The sequence below is a fragment of the Pseudorca crassidens genome, chromosome 10, assembly GCF_039906515.1.
Source record: "Pseudorca crassidens isolate mPseCra1 chromosome 10, mPseCra1.hap1, whole genome shotgun sequence".
NCBI lineage: Eukaryota > Metazoa > Chordata > Mammalia > Artiodactyla > Delphinidae > Pseudorca > Pseudorca crassidens.
This window is the reverse complement of record NC_090305.1, coordinates 58,915,676-58,941,206: the sequence shown is the minus strand read 5'-3', so window position 1 is coordinate 58,941,206 and position 25,531 is coordinate 58,915,676. Positions and strand designations below refer to the sequence as shown.

Below are 25,531 nucleotides of genomic sequence, written 5' to 3'. Positions count from 1 at the left end.
CCACGGTGTCTGGGGAGCAGTGTCACAATGGGGCGGGGAGGTCCTGGGGTGGGGTGGCATGGGGAGGAACAGCATTCCACTCCTGGGGCACAACTGGCCACAGGCTCTAGGAACTGAAGGCGCAAGGCAGGCTGGGAAAATCTCCACGTGAGCCAGCCCCATTTCTCCGTGCAGACTGTTCCCAGCACCTGGAGCACCCGCCTCCCCATCAGGGCTCCACCTCCACTGAGGGAAATCCTCCCATCCTTCCACACACAACTTGGTTGCCCCTGTCCCCATGCCTGAGGAGGAGGGATGGAGAGGCGAGTAAGAGGAGGAACAGGCTCTCCACTCAGCAGCTCCCAGATCCCACCCGGGGGAGGAGGGAGTGTAGGTTAAAGACTTCTTGGTGGGAAGTTTGGGGAGCGGCAGTAGGATGGCTTTTCCTTTCTCTCAGAGGAGAAGGAGAAGCTATCTGGTAGGGGACAGAAGGATGGGAGGCAGGCAGAGCAGAGCTTAGAAATAGCCACTGGTGAGAGTTGGAAAACGAGCTGACTTGAACAGCTGGTGGGAATACGAGGTGCTGCTAAAGACCCAGTTGGTGCTGGTGACCATGGATTCATAGATCAGACTTGTCGGGAGTGTGACTCTTTCCAGCAGTGACCAGCAGCTGGGGTGCAGGAAGAGAGAAAGCAGACAGTCGGGCCCATGTGCTGCTATGGTCTTGCTAGCTGGATTCTTCTGTAAGAGACTATGTGGGGATACCCATGGGGTGGGGCGGGGGGGCGGCCAAGAGGTGAAGAGAGGTCCCAAGGGGTCAGTTGCAGGCACATTGCTCATACTAAGGACCAACGCAGAGGTCCTGGGATGATCGCTGAGACCCCCCGAAAATTCTTGTGGAAAACCTACTTTTAGGAGCCTGCCAGGGCCACTGACTGACGATTAACCACTGCAAGCCCGAAAGAACTACCACCAGTGGCCACCAGGTAAGAAGACTTCTTCCCCTTTCCCTCACCCTGCATGGGCCCTGAAGGAGCCAGAGAAGCAGAGCATGAAAGGGAGGAGGGGCCCGGAGAGGAACAGGACCCACATCCTCCCTCTCCCCGCCACTGGTCCCTGAGTGCAGGACAGGGGAAGGAGAATCTTTGAAGAGAAGGCAAGACTGAAGCTTCGATTCTGACTGAATCAGTGCCCGCTCAGCTGGAGCAAATGCCCTGTGGGTCCCACCTTATCCAGACGGGCCTAGTCCAGCCATTGGAGGAACCACGACCTTCCCTTCATCCACAGCTTTTCCTTCACCTGCCTGGGAGAGTCCAGAACTTTTAAGTGTTTTTCTCTTCCTACTCTCACCTACTTGGAGAGGCCCTACCCAGCTGTTCTGTTCTTGGCTTGACTGTGTTTTCAGGGCAGGGGGACCCCAGATGGAGGGGATCTGAGGAGCCATATCCCCACAAGACTGTCAGACAACAAGTTAAGCCCAAGACACGCCCAAGACTCTAACCCAGAACAGGGTATTGGACGTGGGGCTCTGGGGATGAGAAAGGTTTTGAAAGGAGGGAGGCCTGTCTCGGATGCTTCTGGGATGGGGCTGGGCAGTGGCTGGCTGGCTCTGGGGCCAGCTCATGGGGTGCTGCCTTCGTCAGCAAGACGGTCATGCTCACAGGTCCAGCTGTTCCCAGGGGAGTGTTCAGGCAACTCTCTGCTACTGCTGCTCTGGCTTCAGAGACACACTCAGAGGTGCTCTAAAGGCCACCCCTGGGCTAGAAGTACTTCCTGAGGCCTCGGAATCCTTTTCCGAGGGCACTGCGTTCAGAGGGCTGGAGGAAGCAGAAGGCTGTCATTGGCTGCTCAGGAACTGATCCCGTATTACGTTTCCTCGCCATCCCCTCCCCAAAGTAGGGGAATCGTGAGGATGCCATACGGGCCTCTCTGCAACAATGGACAAATGGTGAAGTAGAGCCCCTTTGGGGATGGGGTCACTGATATGAGGTCCTGGGTTTCAGAGAGACCAAGCACCTCGCTGTGGGCAGGACTCCTGCTCCAGGTCGTCCATGGCGTCCTTTGGGCTCCAGCCACGTGGCTCTGGCAGCAGGGCAGAGTAAGCCAGCCCTGACGGGGAGGCTGCCATAGATGAGCATAGGGAGGGCCATGTGGTACTCACCCAGCAGGGTCACGAGTGGCGTGAGGATGTCCCCGATCCTCGAGAAAATGCCCACCAGCCCCATGCCCGTCTGCCCGCGCAAAGGTGAGCGCAAGCCGAGAAGACCCGGCCTCCGCTGGGCCACAGCTCATTTCCTTGGAAGCACCCCAGTGTCTCATCTGGTCTCCAGGCCTGCAGAGTCTCCAGGCCCGTGCAGTCCAGCCACCCTTCCTGCCCCCTCCTCCTGCACTTCCCCGAGTCCTACTGTGCGGCCTGCTTTTGCCACCTCCAGGCCTCTCTGTCTGCCTGCTGTGCTCCTGCTCACCTGTCGAGTCTCAGATCAAAGGCTGCACCTCCTGACCACCTCCCATCCCCACCGGAGTCTTCCTTCTGAGCCATGCATCAAACCTGGGACTTACTCCATGTTCCAGTCCTGACAAGGCCAGGGTGTGGCCCCTCCTGTATCTGCCCTCCGCTGCCCTCCTCTGCTCTCCACTGACCCCATCCAGCCTTGGACCCCATCCAGCACTGCTGCCCCAGAGCCAGCTCTGTAAGCTCATTGGGGAACAGCAGTAAGGGCAGAGGAGGGATGGCCAAAATCAGGGTCTCAGGAGCAGAGGAACAGGAGTTGTACCTGCAGTCCTTACCTGATGACAGTGGGGAAGAGCTCAGCAGACTACACGTAGGAGATGGTAAATCCGGCCGCCGTGGCAAACTTCCCCACCAGAGCCATCACAGTGCCTGGGGAGCTGGGGGTGTCAGAACAGATCCAGGGCATCCCCCGTGGGGCCGGTCTTCTCTGGGACCATCCGGGAGGGAGGTGCAGAGTGAGGGGCCAGGCAGGCCGGGCTGTGTGGTCAGACCAGGGCAGGGCTGGCCCAGCTACTGCAAGTACCTGGCTCAGGAGCTCGGAGAAGTTTTCGCTTGTTGACCGAGGCCACCCTCTGGATCGGTTGTTTAGCCTCCTCTACCCTCCTCCGGGTCAGGAGCCACCGTGCAGATTCCAGCAGAGCCCTGTAGGTCGGGCTGTGACCCTGGGGCCTGGACCTGGGCCTCCCCACTCCCCCAGGAGCCTCCCCGCTGTCCCAGTGCACACTGACCCCACAGGTTCGCTCTCCCAGACACCTCTCTGGACACGTAGCCAACCGAGGGGCAGCTTGCCTGGGAAGTATCTCCTCACCAGAAGTAAAGGAAGAGCGGAAGACAGGTGCAGCGCCAGCCATCTGGAAGAGCCTCCAGCTCTGGAAGCCATGGGCGAGTCCTGCGAGGGCCATCTGCTCCACGGAGAAGGTGCACTGGGCCAGGACCACAGCCTGAGTTCTCTACCAAGGCCCCCACCCACTCTGCAACTGTGAGAACGCTGAGTCTGAGGCTGGCCCGGACCCTGCCCTCTCACTCCCTGCCATGGCTAGACGCCACCAGGTCAGGGGCTGTGGTCCTGGCCCGGTACAGGGAGTGCTGGTGCCGTCACGTTAGGTGCGGGGAGTTGAGTGGGCCCCACAGGCAGCGTGGGAGCGTGGCCACCCAGACCCCAAGGCCCCGCTCTGCGGCTGATGGCACGGGGCCCAGATACCCACGTAGGGTGACGCTGCTGAAGTTATATCCAACGACGGCCGTGGCCACAGCAAAGCGAAGGGCCATGTAGAGCTCAAAGCCGGGCACAAAGGCTGCGGCCATGCCAAGGATGGCGAAGAGTAGCAGCTGCACCAGGATAGTGGCCTCGCAGCCAATCCTGGGGTAAGAAAGGGGCAGGTTGAGGAGGGAGTCTGTCTGAGGGGAAGGAGGGAGACCCAGCCCCCGGCCCTGCCCTGGGTGCTCTGTCTGCGGGAGGGTGCAGGGCCCCACCTGGGAGCCCCATTGCGGGGAGACAGGGCCTCACCTGGAGACCAGTGAGAGGGGCACGTGGTGGGGAGGAAGTAGACCCTGGGCCAGGAACCCAAGAGCGTGCTGGGTTGGGGGAGCTGCTCAAGGTTCTTACCAGTCACAGAGGGGCCCGACGATGAGCGCCCCAGTGAGGAGCCTAGCCAGGTCCACCGACTGGGAGGTGTCCTTTGGATGCTTCCGACCACAGGCCAGGTTCACCTGAGGCAGACACGTGCAGATGTGAGTCTAGGGGCAGCGAGGGCGAGTCCTTTACCAGCCAGCCCACCCACCACAAACCTCTCAGGACAGAAGCGGGGCAGGCAAGGCATCCCAGGGCACCAGCGTGAACTCAGGGTGCACAACACGATACTTAGAAGTGTAAAGGGAAACACTGTGACCCTCAACATCTGCTTCATATCAAACTACCAGCTCCAGATGGTTCACGCAATTCTTTTCAGTGACATCATATCTGTGTGAAGTTGTGTTTTTGGAAGTTACTATGAAAAAAAGCAAGCACCATGTGAAACTCAATGTGGATCAGAAAATGAGGGTGGCGGGGTTCAAGGATCAAGACGTTTTGCAGTTCCCAATACGTCCTATTAGGAAGTAACTGCACGTTAGGATGAAATAAAAGTGTTTTCTTTTGATTCGTGTATATATATTTTTAAACAGCTACTGAGTTATTAGTACATAAATCCTTCTTAAGTTGTTTGTGTTTGTTTTTGTTTTTTGTCATCGTTGTTGTTTTGGGCTGCACTACGCGGCATGTGGGATCTCAGTGGGATCATGTGGGATCCCTTAGAGCAGGGATCGAACCCGTGCCCCCTGCAGTGGAAGCATGGAGCTTTAACCACTGGATCGTGAGGGAAGTCCCCCTTCTTAAATTGTTTGGAACAAATTACTTAATATGTGAAACTTTTAGGTATTTTTTTGGCCTGGAGATGCCATGTAAAATTATTGATCCATTAAGAATGTACAGTTTGGGAACCTCTGACAGTCATTAACTGCTTCTTCCTGACAAATGGGGCCTCTTTCCCACAACCATGGCACCCCTGTGACCTGCTTGGGCCTTTCCAACTTTTCCCAACTGGCTGCAAAACCCCCCTGAAACTCCCATCATTCACAGGCAGTCAGAATCCTACGGAGCCCTCACACACTCCTTGAGGAAAGAGATTAGGATGGAGGAATGTGCAGGTCTGCACACACGCGGACACACACACAGACATACACACACGATGTGAGGGGGACAACCCACCTGGAGACTCACAGAGAGAACTTGACAGACTGGGAAACCAAGTGATGAAAATATGGGTGTCCATACACGTCTGTACACTTGTCTACTGCAATGTGCACATAACAATAAGTGCATGTGACTGATATTCCCCACCTCCATCTGTGGGCCCCGCAGTGAGTTTTATGCCCCTCTGCACATAGCTCAGCTCCATATGTTTATGAGGGCATCATGACACATGAGCTGTTCTCCAGAGCTCACAGAGGTAGCTTCACAACCATATTAATGTTTTTTTTTAAAAAAAATTTATTTATTTATTTATTTAATTTTTTGGCTGTGTTGGGTCTTTATTGCTGCGCGTGGGCTTTCTCTAGTTGCGGCGAGCAGGGGCTACTCTTCGTTGTGGTGCATGGGCTTCTCATTGCGGTGGCTTCTCTTGTGGAGCACAGGCTCTAGGCGCACAGGCTTCAGTAGTTCTGGCATGCGGGCTCAGTAGTTGTGGCGCACGGGCTTAGTTGCTCTGCGGCATGTGGGATCTTCCCAGACCGGGGCTCGAACCCATGTCTCCTTCATTGGCAGGCAGATTCTCAACCACTGCGCCACCAGGGAAGCCCCTGTTAATGCTTTTTGAGCGCTTACTCTGGGTTGGGTAATGTGCCAAATGTTTTACGTGCATTATCTCATTTAAAAAATTTTATTTGTTTATTTATTTATTTATTTTGGCAGCACCGGGTCTTAGCTGTGGCACACAGGATCTTCATTGCAGCATGCAGGATCTTTAGTTATGGCATGCTGACTTCTTAGTTGTGGCATGTGGACTCTTAGTTGTGGCATGCAGACTCTTAGTTATGGCATGCATGCGGGATCTAGTTCCCTGACCAGGGATTGAACCTGGACCCCCTGCATTGGGAGTGTGGAGTCTTACCCACTCGACCACCAGGGAAGTCCCATCTCATATAATTCTGACAACGATCCTTGACTTATTATTATATTCCCCCAGGGGTCCCCAATTCCTGGGCTGCGGACCGGTACCACTCTACAGCCTGTTAGGAACCAGGCTGCACAGCAAGAGGTGAGCGGCGGCGAGCAAGCGGAGCTTCATCTGCCACTCCCCATCACACCCCATCACTCCCCATCACTCGTGTACCGCCTGAATCATTGCCCCAGCACCCACCGCCCTGTCTGTGGAAACACTGTCTTCCACGAAACCGGCCCCTGGTGCCCAAAAGGTAGGAGACTGCTTTATTCGTCTAAGGGAGAAGAGGTTAAGCAGCTAGTCCTGGCAGTGACTGAAACTGGATGGCAGTGAGTGAAACTGAGGGAAAGCTAAGGTAATGTTTCCTGAGTGAAGGGATGAGTGAATGAAGGAAGGAACTAATACCTTCAGTCAGATGAGTAGCCAATCTCCATTAGTTAACTAACCTTTAGCAGAAAATTAACCAACTCAGGAGACAGCATTTTGCTCCTAGTTCTGTCCTGAAGGACAACTGTTAATTTTATTTTTTAAAATTAATTAATTTTATTTTTGGCTGCGTTGGGTCTTCATTGCTACCCTCAGGCTTTCTCTGGTTGTGGTGAGCAGGGGCTACTCTTCACTGCAGTGCGTGGGCTTCTCATTGTGGTGGCTTCTCTTGCTGTGGAGCACGGGCTCTAGGGCATGTGGGCTTCAGTAGTTGTGGCACGTGGGCTCAGTAGTTGTGGCTCACGGGCTCTAGAGTGCAGGCTCAGTAGTTGTGGCGCACGGGCTTAGTTGCTTCGCAGCATGTGGGGTCTTCCCGGGCCAGGGCTCGAACCCGTGTCCCCTGCATTGGCAGGTGGATTCTTAACCACTGCGCCACCAGGGAAGTCCAACAACTGTTAATTTTATAAGAACTTTAAATATATACCAAGTGACGAATGGATTGCCCCTGAGAATGAAGTGCAGCAGGACCAGGTACTTGAACTTGTTGTTCCACCCAGTTCTATCCTGTTTGCTTTTTGTCCAGCCACCACAGATTGCTTTGTAGTTAAACACTATTTAAAATAAATAATAATGAACAAAGGCCTGCTGCTGTCAGCCTCTGGAGTCAGAACTGAGTCACTCTGTGTGACTCTGAATCTGTTAGCTGACCTGCTGGTGTCTTGGTTTCCCACGTACAAAATGGGGATGAAATACATTCCATAGTATCGCCAGATAGGATTAAAGGAATTAACACATATAGCATGCTTAGCACAGTGGCTGTGCTAGGTCAGCAAATGTTAGCTCAGCTGAGGCTGTACTGGCCCCTGTGCCATGAAGCACACAGCTGGTGACACAGGCATCTCAGACACAAGGGGCGGTCATACTCTAAAGGCATGAGTGCTGAGCCATGGGACTCCTCCAAGGCTGCCACCCTTGCTTAGTGGACACCATTCACTACCTCCCTGTAGACGAGATATCCCCTATCTTATCAAATCCTCATTCTAGCTCCATGAAGGCTTATCATTCCCTCTGTTTTGCAGCAAAGACAGAGGCTTGGAGAGGTGCCAAGACCTACCCAAGTTCACATGCTGGTGTCATGTTGCAGATGGAACAGAGATGAAGAGGGCTCCAACTTGGGACACCAGTTGTCAACCTTCCCAGCCCTAATGCCTACAGTGGATGGTTCTGTCTGGGGCCTGCCACAGTGGCCCACAGCATCCCACCCCCATTTCCTGGAGCAAAACCCGTCACATCTCCCTTTCACTGTTCCAAAACCATCAATGACTCCCTTTGGTCTCTAGGAGACAGCCCCAATTCCTCAGCACTGTATCTGAGACCCTTTAAGAGTTGGTTCTTGCCTTTTCTCAACCCCTTTTGTATGTCAGAATTGCTCACAGGGGCCAGGCATTTTCATGCCCCAGACCCTAGAAATGGCTATTCCCTCTGCTTCCCCTTCCCTCCCATTGCTTCCTTCTGTGGTCCCAGGACGGATCACACTGTTGTCGCTATTCAATGATGGTCTAGTTGCCTCCCTATTCAGAGGTTCGTGTGGACAGGGCTGGGAGTCATTTTCTCTTTTACCAAGGATGGGCACCCAGGAAATGTTGGTCAGGTAGGCTGAGAAGGAGAAATGTACTCTGTCCTTCATGAGCACACTGCCTATAAGGAAATATATTCTTTTCTTCTTAAATTCGGATTGTTTGTATTTCACTTTGCATATGAAGTTGCTGGTTATAATAAGGAAACTTGGGATGTCACCTCAGAGGAGTCCTCAGTCTGTAGCAGAACCCCTGCTTGTTGACTGGAAACCAAGGTGGATACCTCATACAAGGTAACCCCAGAGTTTGAGGTTGTCACGTGGTTCAGGGCACAAAGTACCAAAAGTGTACATTGCCCTGAGAGTTGCAGTTCTTGGGAGGGTGGGTCCCTGGGAGCATGTCAGGTAAAGGCCGGACGTCCAAGGTCCCACCCCAGGGTCAGCAAAGACTAAGTTGGTGACTGAGGATAAAGAGAGAGGCCCCCAGTCCTTGAGAACGTCCCATTCATTCCCATAACCTGCCCAGCCCTATCCCAGGCACACCAAGTTCCTGCTGCTTCCCAGACACATCACCTGCTTCCTGTTGCCAGGCCTTCCTTTTGCTATTCTCTGTCTAAAAAGGCCTTCCCCTCTTCTCCATCAATCTTATTCAGGTCCCTGGTGCCCAGCTCACATACCAACTCCTTCAGGGAGTTGCCTGCCCATTCCCTCCCCAGGAGGAAGTAAATTCTAGCCTTAGAGCCCATCTAGCCCTTTGTCCCTCTACAAGGAGCCCAGATGTTCTCAGAGAAGGTGAATAGGGTGCCGCTGTTCTCTGTTCCTTGCATAGTTAATACTCAGAAGCTGTTGGCTGAGTGTAATTGCATGAACAGTCCAGCAAAGGCTGTGCACAAGACCTAGAGTTGGCTCTAAGCACTCTGGAAGTCTGCCTGGGCTGTAAGGATGGTGACATTTGGCCAGATGGGCAGAGAGTTTATGAGCACATGTAGAGGAAGACACCTCCACAACATCTAAGGACCGATGAAGACCAGACCTATCACGGGTGGGATACTGGGGAGATGATGGAGGGGGCACTGAGGGTCAGACCGGCCTAGGCTGGGCTAGATCCAGGGGCTGGCAGAGTTCAAAGGCGACCTATTCCCCCTGTGGGGTGGAATGAGGGGGAGGGTCAGAAAGAAGGCAGGAGGACACATCCTCAGGCTGCCACGGTTCTGGAGGCAGGTGTATGGTCACATATTAAGAGGTGAATGTTTAGTCTCGGGGCTCAAATTGCCCTCCACAGAGGTTCAGGATTTGCCACCATTAAGGTGAGAGCTGCACAGATCCCCAACCCCTGCCCCTCAGGCTTCTGGACTATCTGTGCTCTTTCCCATGCCTGCAGGGAACTGGGCAGCAGGTGCCCCGAATGAGAGAGTCCCGGCTCCACCATCAAGTCTTTATGTTGCCCTCGCCAAGTCATCTCCCCATTCTGTGCTCAACCCCACTGTCTGGGAAGCAGCCTTTCTTGCTCTGAGGTGGTTGGAGTGGGGAACTTTCTGTTGATCTGCCAGGGTCCCTCCTACAAGAATGGAGTTAGCAGGAGCAATTGCCCAGTTATGTGCAGGACAAGTCCTAGAGTCCTGGGTGTCCTTCAGGATCTAAGAGGCAGGCAGGCAGGCAGGAGGAGATCTAGAGAGAGAGGCTGAAGGCAGGAAGCTCGAGGCAAGCAAGCAGGAAGGCAGACGAGTGGACGGGGAAGGGGTAGCATCAGAGGGTTAGTTAAATGCGAAGATAGGTAAGCAGGCAGACATGCAGAGGTGGACGGAAAGACAAAGGCAAATGGACAGGCAGATGGGAACATGGGGGAGAGAGAGAGAAAGAGAGGCATGAGGACAGGAGAACAGGAGAGACAAGAAGGAGGGCCACTGGGCAGACAGGCAGCGGGACAGATAAAAGCACAGGCAGAGATGAATGGACAGATGGACAGACACCCTGGACAAAGGAAATGGATGGAGAGGTAGATGAGCCAACAGGCAGAGGACAGAGAGCAAAACAGGCGGACCCACCGTCGTTCAGGCATGGGGTGCAGGGGCAGCCACAGAGGCAGCCACACCAGAGACCGAGGGCACGGGCTCGGGCAGACGAGCTGACCGACTCAAAAGAGGTGGAAAGATAGGCCAAAGGGCAGCCTTACCTCATTCTTCAGGGATAGGGGCCTCCTGCAGGATAGACCCAGCCCGCCTCGCAAGGCTGTGTCTCACTGAAGCTGTGGCTGAGGGTGTCCTCCAGGCTGGCACCGTCGGGGCGTGGCCGGAACGGGAGGCAGGGCTCAGGGCTGCCTGCCGCATCCACAGGCACGCTCAGCACCGGCTGCTCAGCAGCGCTCAGGGTCAGAGTCCGGTTCTTGACCCAGGCCACTGAACAGTGGTGGGCCTCATCCGGGACCATGAAGGCCTGGGTGAACATGCAGAAGGCAGTCAGGAAGTTGGGGACACTCAGCAGTATCAGCAGCTGTACCTGGAAGCGACCAAAGCTGCCAATGTCAGCCGGGACCTGGGCAAAGGGAGCCACGGTCACTGGTTACCGCCTCCTTAGCTGGGGCCACCAGACAGCTCTGCAGCTCGCTCTGGGGCACGGGCTCCTCGGGGCAGTGGCGGTGCTGCGTTAATGTTTAAATCAGCCTTGCCTGGCCCCACCTGTCACACCTCAGCTCCCCAGCTCTGGTCTAGGAATGACAGAACATGATGAAAAGATAGTCCACTCTGACTTGGAGGATCCGAGGATGTTTTATGGACTGTGTGACAGGCACCACAAGAGGAACTTCTCAGGCCTGGCACACAGCAGTGAGCTTTAGCCAAAGGTTACGTGGTATACAGGGACAGCACCCCCTCTAACTGCAACATCCTCTACAATTCACACCAGTGCAAACCCCTCCCATTATGATAGAGTCCAAATTCTGAGAGTAATTTCAGCGCTACAAGGCAGTTGCTACTACACTGCACCGCGGGGGATAAGCCAGTGGAGCAGCAAGGACCCAGCCTGCACATTAACTTGGCCAACAGCCCAACCTGGTCTCATGACCCTGAAGTTATTTTCTTCTGCAGGGTCTCTAGCATGTGGTGGTATGCAACAGCAGTCAATCCAAGGGTAGTATGAAGGTCAGGAGATCCACCAAGGGCATAAATGCCTTTCCCTTCAGCAGCAGAGCTGACCAGTGCATCTTGATCTCTATCTAATCAAGGAAGGAACCATTAACACCCTCCCAAGACAGAAACAGATGCAAAAGCTGCCCAAGGGTAGCCCAACCACCCTGAGCAACCTTGGTGAGCACAGAGGGACAAAGGACAAAGCCCGAGCCCCCGCTGTGGAAGCCCCCCCGATTTGGGGGTCAGTCCTTTGACCCTGCTGGAGTCGAGGCTGGGATGGGGCACGGCATGGGGGCTGGCAGGTCAGGATTCTTACAGGACAGGAGGCTAACAGAAGGCAGGACCTCTGACAACAGGAACCTCCCACCGATGAAAGCCCCCACCCTTTTTCCCTGGGGGGAGTCTCACTGCAGGTAGACCCAGGGCTTGGAAGGCATCTAGTTCAATCATAGGAGGTGGGGAATGGTGGGATTAAATAGAGCATAAGGGAAAAATACACGCTTGGGTATCACACTCACATTCACATATTTGCTTGGTAAGCATCGGAAAGCCTTTTTGTGTTTTGATTTTGAAACACTTTGAGATACGAGATGGGCAGAGGAGCATGGGTGAAGGGAAGGCAAGGAGCAAGGTTGTGCAGGGCAGTTCTGGATACAGTGTGCCTACATCCGCGGCCTGTTAGTCAGCACGGAGGGAGGGTCCAGGTAGGCCAGACGCTGGAAGGCAGAGGCAAGGGTCCACAACCCTGCCTAAGGAGAGGACATTCCTCTCTGCCCCCTCCCAAACTCCCCACCAGGCTCCCCCCTGTCCCCAGCCCCACCTCTTCTTCCTCACCCACCTCGCTTGCGTGTTCTTGTCCTCAGCATAGCCTTCACTGAATTGCCAAGAAAGCAGACGCTACTAGGTGCTGCTGCTCACTTTGGCGCTCACATTATGGGGAAAACTGAGGTGGAGACAGGAGCCTGGGCTCAGTCCTCATCATCTTTTCACTCTGATCAGGGTAAGGATTTCAGCTCTAAGGCTCCAAGGGGACTGAAGGTAGGAGGCAGGAAGCTTGGTCTCCACCACTGATTCCCTGTGATCCGCAGTCTGCTCCTTCTATCCCTCTGGCCTCTATTTCTGCATCTGTGTATAAGGAAAGCTTGAACTAGATGCTCTCTAAGGATCCTTCCAGTTCTTGGTGTAGGATTCTAAAACACAGATAGATAAATGATGAGGAGATGCTGATAGAAGAGTGAGACTCAACCAAAGACCTTCCATAGTTGTAACTATGATCCCCAAATGCCACTGGCTTCACTGCACTCCCAAATGCCCCAATCTTAATTTCTTGATTAACTTATCTGTTCTCCTAACCCTCCCCCCGACCCCACCAGTCTGCCAAAGGCTCCCCATGATACTTCAAAGCCTAAAACTGGCTCCCTTCTTTGAGGGAGTCCTCCCAGGAATACTGTAACCCCGGGGACCTGTGGTCTCACTGACCTGGGAGGATGAGCTCAAAGGAGGATATGTGCTGCTCTCTGGCGTCCCTGAGCAGTCTGGTCACATCCACTGTCCTCTAGGAGACTGCAGGGTAGGACGGGGCTACCTCTGGCCCTTCAGGGAGAGCCTACAGCCTGTCTCTCTCCTCTTCCCCTCCTTGTACCTGCCTTCAGTAAAGGGCAAAACTAAGACCAAAGAGAGGTGTTACAAGAGTGTTCTAACCACTGGAGCTAAATTGAATGGACACACATCCCTGGCAATCAACTGTCCACGGGGTAGAGGGTGGTGTTTGTGTGTATGGTGGGGGGAGGGGAAGGTACTCCCCAAACATCACCTACAGGGATGCACTGGATGGTGTCTCAAACCTCTTCCAAATTTGAGAACGACTCTAGTAGATAAAAACAGGGGATAGGCATTCTGGTTTCTGGTCCAGGATGTAAACAGCTTGGAAACTGTCACTGTGTTCTAGCAGGTAAAAAGCTGAACAAACTGAAAAATCAACAACTCTTCTGTCAGAGAAGTGAGGTCACAGGGCAAACTGCTATCGCTTGAATTGGAGCTAGACAGGTAAATACAGAGAACTATAACTTCTTGGAGCAGAAATCCACAAACTCAAACTTCCACAGGAACCAGTATCACAGTGGGAAAATCCAACTGTAATTGACAGACTGCTTGGGGGCTCAGGGTAGATAAGGTGAGAACAGCCAACACAGTGCTGGAGAAGAACAGAGATGCAGGACTGAGAATACCTGACTTCAACCTTGACTATAAAGTACTCAAGGCTGTGTGGTACTGGCAAAAGATTACACACATAAATCAATGGAACAGAATAGAGAGCCCAGAAAGAAACTCACAGATTCAACTGATCAAAGAGCAATACAATACAACAAATGGTGCTGGAACAACTAGACACAATAAAGTGAATTTTTTTGTTTCCTAGCGCATATAAAAGTTATGTTTAGGAACTTCCCTGGTGGCTCAGTGGTTAAGAATCCGCCTGCCAATGCAGGGGACATGGGTTTGAGCCCTGGTCAGAAGATCCCACACGCCGCGGAGCAACTAAGCCTGTGTGCCACAACTACTGAGCCCGCGCTCTAGAGCCCGCAAGCCACAACTACTGAGCCCGTGTGCCACAACTATTGAAGCCTGCGCGCCTAGAGCCGGTGCTCTGCAACAGGAAAAGCCACCGCAATGAGAAGCCAATGCACAGCAACGAACAGTGGCCCCTGCTTGCTGCAACCAGAGGAAGCCCGCGCGCAGCAACGAAGACCCAACACAGCCAAAATATAAATAAATAAAAATTTTAAAAAGTTATGTTTACACTGTAGTCTCCTAAGTGTGCAATAGTATTCTAAGAAAACAATTACATACCTTAATTTAAATTACATACCTTAATTTAAATTACCTTAATTAAATTACATACCTTAATTTAAAAATACTTTATTGCTAAAATATGCTAACCATCATCTGACAACAAAGGGTTGCCACAAACCTTCAATTTGAAAAAAAAAATGCAATAGTTGTGAAGCAGAAATAAAGCAAACTGCAATAAAACGAAGTCTGCCTGTATACAAAGAACACTTAAAACTCAACAATAAGAGAACAACCTGATTAAAAGTGGGCCAAAGACCTAAACAGACACCTCGCCAAAGAATAAATACAGATGGCAAAGAAGCATGTGAAAAGATGCTCAACACGCTGTCATCAGGGAATTACAAATTAAAATAAGATACCACTACACACCTAGTAGAATGGCCCAAATCTAAAACAGTGACAACGCCAAGTGCCAGCGAACACATGGAGCAACAGGAACTCTCATTCACTGCTGGGAATGCGAAACGGCACAGCCACTCTGGAAGACAGTAGGTGGTTTCCTAAAAAACTAGACCTACTTTTACCATACAATCTGCCATTGGGCTCCTTGGTAATTTACCCAAAGGAGTTGAAACATACCCACATAAAAACCTGCACACAGATATATATACCAGCTTTATTCATAACTGTCAAAACTTGGACACAGCCAGTAGGTGAATGGATTCATAAACGGTGGTATATCCAGGCACAGAATATTAGCACTAAAAAGAAATGAACCATCAAGTCACAAAAAGACATGGAGAGACCTTAAATGCATATTACTATGTGAGAGAAGCAGTTTTGAAAACGCTACATATTGTATGATTCTAACTATATGACATTCCGGAAAAAGCAAAACTTTGGGGACACTGATAGGATCAGTGGCTTCCAGGGACTAGAGGGGAGGGAGGGATGAACAAGAAGGGTACAGAGGATTTCTGGGCAGTGAGACCATTCTCTATGAGACCACAACGATGGGTACACATCACTGTGCGTTTGTCCAAACACATAAAATATACAACAGCAAGAGTGAACCCAAATGTACACTATGGGCTTCGGGTGACAACGAAGTGCCAGTGTAGGTTTATTGATTGTAACGCATGTACCACTGCAGCGCAGGATGCTGACAGTGGGAGCGGCTGTGCGTGTGTGTGCAGTCTGGGGGTATATGGGAACTCTGTGTACTTTCTGTTCAATTTTGCTATGAAGCTAAAACTGCACTAAAAAAAATAAAGTCTACTTTAAAAAAGAGAAAAACAAAAAATGTGGGGTAGATGACCTGACCCACAGGAGGAATCCATGAACTGTTGCACTGAGCATTGCTAGTATGAATAGGCAGAGGTGAGGAAACTGGCTTCTGGACAAGACTGGATCTTGCTAGAGATTATGGGCAAGTGGAGAGGCTCTGTTTACTCTTGCCCCTGCTCTTATCCCCACTTACATCATGGTCACTTTTGAGTAGCCAGCAACTCCTCTCCATCCCCACAATAGTGAGAGTCCGCTCTTACAACCTGCTTATCTTGAAAGCAAATTCAATCAGCTATGATACCATCAATTCCAAGGTCCCAGGACCTGAGGCCTGAATTACCAGGACCCACACAAAAGCAGTCCTGTCATGGCTCAGAGACCACCTTCTGTTGGGAAGGAGTTATGATCAGGGAGGTTACTTATCCAGGGGGTGGAGGAATACAGAGGGGCCTAGAATCTTACACGAAACCTCACCATTTCAATATCAAAGCCAAATGGGAACAAGTTCAGCCCTGCTCTAAACTTTCCACAACAGATTCCTAAGGGCTTGAATCTGGCATCTTTCCCCCCCCGCCCCCCGCCCCAATAGCATGAGCAGAATTAAACAGAGAAGATCAGTGCAAAGAGTTCCTTATCCCACTCTATCAAACTTCCTTGGGCAGATCTCTCTCTCTCTTGGGATTTCAGTTTCCCCACTTGGTTTCAAGCTGTTCTAATTTGTAGACTAATACACTTTTTAGGGAAAAGTGCACCTTGGCTTTTCTCTATTCGCATGAAAAATTAAAGTTAGTAGTGACCTCCTGACCCACTTCCCACTGCCCCCACCAACAGTCACCAAAGTGAAGCATCCTTACACCACCACAGACAATTTATTCTTTATTGATTAAAAATGAATGAAACATGCAGCAAAGTACAAAGTCAAAAAAATAAAAATAAAAATAAAAGGGAGGGGGAAGTCAAATATTTTACATCTTCCATAATCTAGCATACATCATAAGGAGGAACCTCCATTTATCGATACACCATTATTCTGTCCTCCAGATTATTAGAGTATCAGCTGGCTCTAGGATTTGGTTCACAACTTAAGCAAAAAACCTAAACAAATCCATTAGTCATTTAGAAAGACCATACATTTCACAAATAGCATTGGCACATGTTACCTTGTGCTAAGTTAGTCCCTCCCCCAGGGACCAGGGAATCCTGGGGATCCAGGGAGAGAGGTGTATCCTGAATCACCCCTCCTGGGAAGGAGCAAAACTGCTCACTAGGTCACGTGCTGTCTCACCTGCAAAGTTTCTGTTCACTCATTTTTTTTCAGCATCACTGCACAAGCCAGCAAAGTGAGTCCACCATACATCAAGCAGAAGAAGAAATAACACTGTCCTGGGGCTTGGTGTCTGACTCCTAATTCCCAGCAGGGCAAAAGATGAATGGAAAAGAAAGAGAAAGCCCCAGCCCACTTCTACTGTCATGCCTGTCCCACTGCAGTTCAAAGGTAATGGCCGGCTGGAGAAATTGAACAGGGAGATGGGCTGCTGCTTACTTCCAGCTTGGGCTCTCGACCACCTCCAAATAAAAGCTAGAATAGAGTGATGCCACCACCCTTTGGATTCAGAAATAAGTAGACTATGATGGGCTTATCTGAAACCAAAACACAGACTCTAAGGTAAGCCACTAGTCTTGTGCCAAAAGGGACATTACATTTTTTCATAACTTATTCCTACCTTCCTGTCCTTGTTCCCCCAACCCTCTTCTAAAAAAAGAAAGAAAAAAAAAAGGAAAAAGAAAAGCTATATATTTGTCCAGTAAGCTGATCAATCTACTCTGTCTCCAGGCTCAGCAGGCTCCCTCCTTTTACCAATCCTGCTGGGACCTTGGGCTTTGGTGTCCGATCCTCTGATCTACTTTCCTCCCAACCCCCATCCCAAAGCATCCCCTCCCTTCCTCTACAACACCCATCCCTTTCCCAACATGCCTTTGTATCCAGGGCAGGTGAAGAAAGCCCATGACTAAAACTACAAGCTCAGAATGAAACAAAAACTATAATAAGTTAGTTGTGGAGAAAGCTTTCAGAAGTGCTCTAAGAGAAAACTAGGTAAAGCAATCCTTTTATTCACAGACCAACAATGCTGGAAAGGGCTCGAGTGATTCTATAAAGATGGGCCAAAGCCCATCTTTGTGTGTCATTTTAAGGCCAGATTGAGGATCCCTTTCATTTACAAACTTGTTAGGGCTATCTGCAGTTAGACAAAGGCTGACTGTGAAACAGTAGGAAAAAAAAGAAAAAATCAACGCCACTGATGATTCACATATTGCATTATGGTGCTCTTTTTTAAACCTAAAGAATAATTTATATTATTTCTGTAGAAAATCAAATGAACACTGTCTACTCAAAAATCCTAAAAGTCACGGCACATGTGGTTTCACTTTCCATCTTGGGTCAGGTTCAGCACACAGGGACCCCCTCCAAAGGGTCAGTGCAGGAGAGGGGGCAGAAGGCACGCCTCTCTGGCCCAGTGCGAGTCTCCTTTATTGCTGTAGAAATCTCAGCCTTGCATTTCCTCATGATTTGGAGGCCAGGCAAATTGATTTTCATGGGAGGATCAAGGAGCAGTTTTTCTTCAATTGTTTTAAGATTTGAAAATAAATACTTCTGCAATGATATGAGTTATGATTTTTCCTGTTCAAAAACCACTGCTGGGGAAATTCTCTTTTACAAGCCATCACTTGATCTTTTCTCTAAAAACAGTCCAAAGTTCCACTTTGAAGGATCCGATGGCTGAAGTTCGATTACAGTCAGATGTTTTGCACCAGCTGAAGTTAAGGCTAGCAACCCTTTCTGGAGGGAGTAATGAAGAGGGGTGCCTGAGAGCAGCTTCAGCAAAACGCTTAGAAACATCATGAACAAAACAAGAACACAGTTTAGGTTGCCTCCATCTGAGGCTGTGCTTCATCCTAACAAAGGGTGTTGGAATTCATATCGGATACCAAAAAACAAAAACAAAAACAAAACCCCACTAAATTAAATTCTCTGGGCTTCAGCTAAACAACCAACTTTTAACTGCTACTTCAGTGGTAAAGGGATATCCCAAGATGCCCAAATCCTCTCAGGTGTGGGAGAACAAGCAGGATGAGGAAGCCCAAGATAGCTGCTACTTTCCACCCAGCGCCATCACTGGAGTAAGGCAAGATGAGCTGATACACCTCCCTCCTGGGCCTTGAGGCACCCGGGCCACTTCTCAGATGGAGGAAGACAGGGGACACGTGCAGTAAGTTTACTAATGGAACTCTTTAAAGGGATGCTGGCCACTGGTGATCCAACTTTTCTTTCTCTGTGGGGAAAAGGGGGAATGATGGCAGGAAAAACATAAAGAAAGACCTCTAAAGCTCTTAGCTGGGAGGTTTGTTGCTGGGTTCTTTGGCAGAAGTGAGTTTAGGCCAACAGAAGCAACAGAGATACGCATGTGTGGAATCTCCTTAGGCCACCTCTTCCAGGGCTGTGTTTTAGCTGATGCTGAGCTGGGCAAATCCTATTAGTTTACCATCATCAGGAATATCCGAGCCTTCGACACCAGATGCCTAAGAACCAAACAAAATGAGAAGCTGTGGCTATTTATAAACAAAATTGCAGGCAGCAACTAAAACTGACATGGGGACTGTGGGAAAGAGGGCAGTGGGGGACAGGTCCCTGGGATACAAACAGGAGGCAGATAAAGGTGTAGGTGGAGTCTGGGTACAAAGGTGGAGTCAGATTGACCAGCAATCTCTCTTGAGGATAAATAGTCAAGGGCCTCGGGTAGGAGAGGGAGAGGGGAAGGGAAGCCAATGAAGGGCGGTATCAGCCCAGGGCATGGGGAGGTTAAACAAATACAATCCACCAGACTTAAATATTCTCATCACTCAGGGAATATGGAAGCTGGTCTGCAGAGGCTGCTGGTGTGTACAACGTGAGATGGTTTAACACAGAGGAAGGGATGAATACCAGTTTGAAAGTGACAGATCGATTTGACTGGGGTTCTTCCACAATTTTCTGCAAATTAGCTGCCACTGTAATCATACAAACAGAGAAAGTAATGAGAAGCTAAGTAAATCCACATTTCAACCACATTTTAACAACTTAAATGGTAGTTCACAATCGTCTATGTACAATCAAAATGGAAGCAGAAAGATAAATCGCTCCCTAAATACAAGGTGTTTTTAAAAGCAACTCCAAGCAGCACAAATAAATCTTATCATTGTCAAATTAACTTTCTTTTAACTTAGGAAAGACACTGGGGTGAAAGAGGTATGATTTGCCTATTCATGGGCCAGAAAGCCCTAGACTGGGAATCAGCCAACTATGGCCTTCAGCCTGTTTCTGTTCTGCCCGTGAGCCAAGAAGAGTGTAAAAACAGAGACTGTTACATGGTCCACAAAGCCTAAACTATTTACTTTACTATCTGGCCCTTTAAAGCTCTGTTGACTTGTCCTAGGCAATGGTCTTTTAATTCAGTAAAATGCACCTGTGGCCCGACTGTGCCTTTTCTTACTTCCTGCTTTTTTTAGGACTAAATCTGTAATGATTTTTGCTTAACTCTTAGCTCCAAAAGGATAGCGTTCATTCTCCAAAATGGATTAGATATGGCCAAGCTTACTCTAACCTGTAACTTCTGTCATCATTTCTACGATCTCCCAGAGACCTGGGTAAGTTTTCACTCACTATCACTGGGGGTCACAAAGAAAACTCAGAAGTGAGATTTTCTTTTTTGTAAGGAAGGAACTGTCCCCAATACCTGTTATTTCAGCAAAGCCAAGAACCATTCCAAGAACCATTAGACCTACTCAGTGGGATCAAAGCCTGATTTTCTAGATCCTAAGTATACAAGCAGAGAGATGGCGACACAAAGGCAGAGCACAAAGTAGTTACCTATTACTAAATCCCTTCCATCGACGAGGCCAGCAGAAATGAGTTCCTGAGAGACACCCTCTGCTGTATCTGCAAGGACAAAGAAGAAGGTGCTCCGTTTCTTGTGCACGCATGTCCCTGCTAACATTCAGAGTGGGTGCTGGCACAGCCAGACCAAAGCTAGCTGTTAAATCCACAGAACCAAGATGGCGGGGGGACTTCCTCCACATAAAGGTTTCTCCTCCCACCAGGATTATCTCAAGTGAGGGACTATCACAGGTCTAGGTAGAGGGCGGAACCTGTATCACCCAGACGGCAAATATCAGCTCAACGTAAAGATAACGTTCTAAATGATGGTGTACTTTAGATGGGTTCTTGCCTTTGTCGGAAGAGCACCTGATAGTGATGCTGCAGAAGAAACTACTAGTCTGAGGACAACCCTGGACGCCAGCCCTATGAGCTCTGAGACGTGATGGTGAGTGTATAACACCTCCAGGGCTAATAAAGCAGAATAATTTAGTCCCAATTAAATCTCTCTCTCTTTTTTTTTTTTTTTGGCTACACCGTGTGGATTGTGGGATCTTAGTTCCCCAGCTGGGGATTGAACGTGTGCCCCCGGCAGTGAAAGCGCGGAGTCCTAACCACTGGATCGCCAGGGAATTGCCCCCATAAATCTTAAGAAAACAAACTGTAATCTCTTCTCTTTGCGGGTCATACTCCCAGTTTTTTTTTTTGGTTTTGTTTTTTTTGCTAAAATAATTTTCTTTTTTTATTCTGGTGGGTCTTCCTTCATATCTAATTATTATAGGTTGTACTGTCTGAGCAATGGGTATATAACTAGAAACTAAAAAGATGAGGACAGAGTACCATCAATTAACCTCATCTCCAATTGACTCCTTCCCGAGGCCTGAACACCGATCCCCTCAGAGGGAATGGGAGGACCTCTGGGGAGGGGCTGTGCACATACATTTGCCAAAGACCAGCGATTTGAATGAGTACCTTAAAATGTGACTCTGCCTGGCTTTAAAAAGGAAAACAGATACATCTCTGTACATGTGCATTTGTTCTCTGCATTTGAGTGAACTGCTCATGATACTGAGACAGCAGGAAGACTAAGCGTGGCACACAGGACGGATACCAGCTGGCTGCGGGCCACTTCCCAAATACGAATCCTGAGTAACAAAGGCAAGAAAGAAAATAAGCCTTGTCCCTGGGAGAAGTTCACGGCCAGAAACTGCAATGACAGGGCTCAGCTTTAGCTGGGAGGGAGGGGACTGGAAGCCTTACTGCTTCTTTATTGTCATGGAGGACAACCACGTTCAGTGATAAGAGCAGGAACTCTGCACTCCGAAAGATCTGGGTTTGAATTCCAGCTACACCTCTTCTCAGCTGTGGGAACTGCAACCAGTTACTTCACTCTCTCTAAGCCTTGATTTCATCATCTATGCAGTGGGGACAATAATCTTTCCTTAGGGGGCAGTTTTGAGAATTTAATGAGATACTGATTAGCACAATGTCTGCCATACAGTAAGCAGTAAATTAGAGTTATATTCAATACTCTTTGTATTATACTAGGTTTTCTAAATGAGGTAGTAGTAAATAAATTGCATTTTAATTTTATTCATATGCCCCCCAAAACCTCTCGGCCAGGAACATTTTTATCACCCTTTAAGAGGAAAATATATCTAGAGGACAGAAACTTCTCACACATTTCCTTAAAATGACAAATGAGCAGTTATTTTGTTTTCAATGTTTTGATGCCTCACCTCTCCCAGGAGTAAATTCGAATCGAATATCATTTAGTTCTTTTTTTGAATTCCTATGAAAGAAAACAAAATGTATAAAATAAATGTCTGAATTTATGCATTCAGGGTCCGCCCACATATATCAGGAAAGCTATGCCAAGAGAAAGATCTTTCTGTCCCATAGACTGTATGATTTGTCCTAATGAGCTCACACTGAGGGCTCAGAGCAAACAACTCAGAGTGATCATCTAATTGTTCTACAACCCTTTTAATTTATGTCCTTCACCAGTCAATATATGCCCATGCCCATCCTTATTCCCACTAAGATGATCATATTAGACTAAGAGGAATATCTGTATGAGCACAGGGAGGTGTGATTAACATGATACAGGATGCCCTTTTCTTCCTTATCCCCACTCCTACCCCCCACACCCCTATGCCTAGGAGAGTGCCTTACCCACCACTGGTGATCAGTCTGACTAGACTCATAGAATGAAACACATGATGCTTCCCCAAATTCCACAGGGGTTCAGAGGAGAAGGATAAAGAATACACAGAGTGGGATAATGAGGAAAAACTTTAGAAGTAGTATTTTAGATAGGACTTAATGGATAGGAAGGATTTGCGTGGGCAGAGAAGACGGGGAAAGAAATGGGGCCCATACTGGCAGCAGAGTTAATATAAGGCTCCAGAGATTAAAATGTGACTGGTGAAAGATAGTTACAGATTGCACACCACACCAAGTACTGAGATAAACTAAGCTCCCTGGAGGTTCTGGTTAAAGATGGAGAAATTAGAATATTATGTCTAAAGGCAGACATGAGTGATTACTAGGACCCAAATCCATTTTATCTAAACAGTTCAGGGAGCTTAGGTCTATCTGACACATACTTGATGTTACTGAAATTGTGCTTAAAATATAGTTATCCAAATCCAACACATCCTGCCCCACAGTGATTTTCTCACTCATGTTGTCTCTTTGCACTTGTCTACACAGACTTACACTTCTGCATGTCTACTACTGAAACTTGTTTTTAGCTATGCTAAGTACACAATACAAATCAACTTCCAACACAGACTTGATTATTGCATTTCATTTTCTCTTTTTCTCAGTATCTTAGCGCAATAGCTAATACTGCTGTACTTAGTCTGAAAGCTGAATAAAATGAAGGTCAAGTGTTCATTATCACTTTAGTGATGTGACTGTCATGCCAAGCACAAACACCTTCAAAGATAACAATATGCTAAACTGAACTGCCTAGTCATTTAACTTCAAAGTCTTCATAAGTGAGAATAAGAATCTAGCCTCCTCTTCCATAAACAAGTCTGGAACACAGTCCACTAAAAAGCACCCTTCAAAAAGCTAACTACAAAGCAGAAACTAACACACCATTGTAAAGCAATTATACTCCAATAAAGATGTTAAAAAAAAAAGCTAACTACATCACTTACAAGTATCCTCTCCCCTCCTGAAGCACACGTCAAATAGAATTGTTATACTCTCTATTAACTGCTGTAAGCTTTCAAAACAAAATTTTGAAAAGAGACAAATAACATTCTTTGTGTACAGTTAAAATAGGATGAGATTACCAAGACACTGTATTAATTCAGAACTATTTGAGTCCAGGTATACAGAGTAGGCTTCTATAAAGAAAAGGTAACCAGATCTGCTTTCTTCACATTTATGGCATAATTTCATTACTGTTAGTGGTAAAATCAAAACATTCCCCAAACAGTCTTGCTGCCTCTACTCTAATTATGGTCATACTGAGAAGATGACTAGGAATTCACAAGTGGAAGGAGGAATGAGTCAATGCTAATTCAGGTCCTCACACTACTGCTATTATTTCTGAGGGAAATAATACACCCACAAGCAAACACACACGATCCTATCCAGTTACTCTCAGGCATGAACTACTAGAAGGGGAGTAACTTTCAAATAGAAATCAGCATATTCAGAGTATTCAGAAAACAACAGAATGTCTACTTACCGTAATCTTAGTACTAGACTGATTGGGATCTTGGTTTCTTGTGAACCTGCTCCTGAAGACAGAGCCTAAAAAAGCATTGAAAGGTATAAAGTCACTGCCTGGACTATTAAGCATGGAGGTGACTAATGCTCATCTGCAGAAGAATCGTCCACTTGGCATCAATTTTCTTCATCTCCAGGTGTGGCCATCCTAGTCCCTAGGACACTCCCTGCTGCGGGAGGACATGTACCACAAGGCAGCAACAAGAGCTCAATGTCAAACATGATGAGAAAGATAATTCTCAAACCCACACGAAATTCCATACACAGCCACATTTAATTTTGTATTTTTCAGACCTCTCTTCCTCTATATAAGCATGAAGAATACGAAGCTGGGTTTTTCCCTTTAAAAAATCTGCCAGTGGCAACACATCTGCCAGTAAGGTCTAAACTGGCTACCCCGCACAAAACCACCCACCCGGGAGGTTCCAGATCTTTTTTTTTTTTAATTTAAACAAATATTTTATTTTATTTATTTGGTTGCGCCGGCTCCTTAGCTGCGGCATGCATGTGGGACTAGTTCCCTGACCAGGGATTGAACCTGGGCCCCCTGCATTGGGAGCACGGAGTCTTAACCACTGTGCCACCAGGGAAGTCCCTCCACATCTTCTAATGACCAAACTAATCCTCTCTGAAAACCATGCAGCTGTCCCTTGCCTTACAGAGGATATACATTCTATTTAAGCCGTTTATAAAACAAATCCAATCTTTCCATCAGTTTTCATAAGACAACTGTATCTTTTCCCATATGATGGGCAGAAATGGAAAACTTGGGCAAAGAAAAGGTAAATGAAGTTAGAATGTGACTAACTGGAAGAGCTCAGAGCAGTGATCTCCAAAGGCAGAGAACCACTGGGATGCAGATGAAAACAGTGCTCCGGGGACGGGGCGTGGGGGACGACGCACCCTGGGTGAGACAGCCTTCCCCAGCGATCCGAGAGGGCGAGGGAGAGGGAGCGGGAGCCGTGGGGCGCCAGACCCCCCAGCGCCGTCCCTCCTGAGTGCAGGAGCCACCGGGGCACTGAGCCGCCTCAGTGGGCAAAACCCCTTGCCTTCGTGTGAGGAAAAAAAAAGCTGACAAGAAATTACTGCCCCCCCCCAACTTTTGCTGTTTGAAATATTTCCATCATTAACTTATTTTGTTGCTAAATGAAACCTGTGTGATCTTTGTTAAACTCTTATCTGCATACATTTAAAACCGTGAAAACAGATTTCTAACTTGTTTCAAAATCTACCAGGACATCACCCTCATGGCACCAGGCGGCGGTCCACGTTAGCCTCCACCCTCTGCCTCCACCCGGATGGCTGACCACGAAAGAAAGCACATCCCTGCTGTACCTGAGGCTCCGCGGGGGTCGGCAGGGAGACTTGAGTTGGCTGTGCAGTCATCTGCCCAGCTGGCTGAGGTAGATGAGCAGAAATCTGTTCTGGAACTTGGAGTAAAGTACCCACAGGATCAGTTGTTGAAAACAGCTG

At 48.8% G+C, this 25,531-nt stretch overlaps 3 protein-coding genes across 6 annotated transcripts in view; all 3 read right to left on the bottom strand.

Moving 5' to 3' along the window:
• SLC22A14 (solute carrier family 22 member 14) overlaps window positions 1–2,974 on the bottom strand; it is a 31,103-nt gene extending 28,129 nt beyond the window's left edge. The window contains exon 1 of the mRNA XM_067753860.1: window positions 2,767–2,974. The gene's annotated coding sequence lies outside the window, so the exon portion shown is untranslated. The remainder of the gene's footprint in view (window positions 1–2,766) is intronic.
• On the bottom strand, window positions 776–10,618 carry SLC22A13 (solute carrier family 22 member 13). Its single transcript, XM_067753865.1, is given in 11 exon segments — window positions 776–1,796; window positions 2,001–2,072; window positions 2,074–2,210; window positions 2,754–2,861; window positions 2,863–3,133; window positions 3,300–3,324; window positions 3,327–3,460; window positions 3,693–3,851; window positions 4,098–4,201; window positions 10,365–10,393; window positions 10,396–10,618. Coding segments are annotated over 11 exon segments (1,377 nt in total). The 3' UTR covers window positions 776–1,681.
• Window positions 10,619–16,259: 5,641 nt separating this feature from the next.
• The window catches only part of OXSR1 (oxidative stress responsive kinase 1), a 101,669-nt gene continuing 92,397 nt past the window's right edge, over window positions 16,260–25,531 (bottom strand). For all 4 annotated transcript variants that reach the window (XM_067753803.1, XM_067753804.1, XM_067753805.1 and 1 more), the window contains 6 exons: window positions 25,394–25,528; window positions 24,018–24,082; window positions 22,048–22,100; window positions 20,303–20,371; window positions 19,379–19,443; window positions 16,260–18,975 (listed from right to left, as the gene is read on the bottom strand). In XM_067753803.1, the coding sequence (XP_067609904.1) occupies window positions 18,901–18,975; window positions 19,379–19,443; window positions 20,303–20,371; window positions 22,048–22,100; window positions 24,018–24,082; window positions 25,394–25,528 (462 nt within the window). In that variant the 3' untranslated portion in view covers window positions 16,260–18,900. The remainder of the gene's footprint in view (window positions 18,976–19,378; window positions 19,444–20,302; window positions 20,372–22,047; window positions 22,101–24,017; window positions 24,083–25,393; window positions 25,529–25,531) is intronic.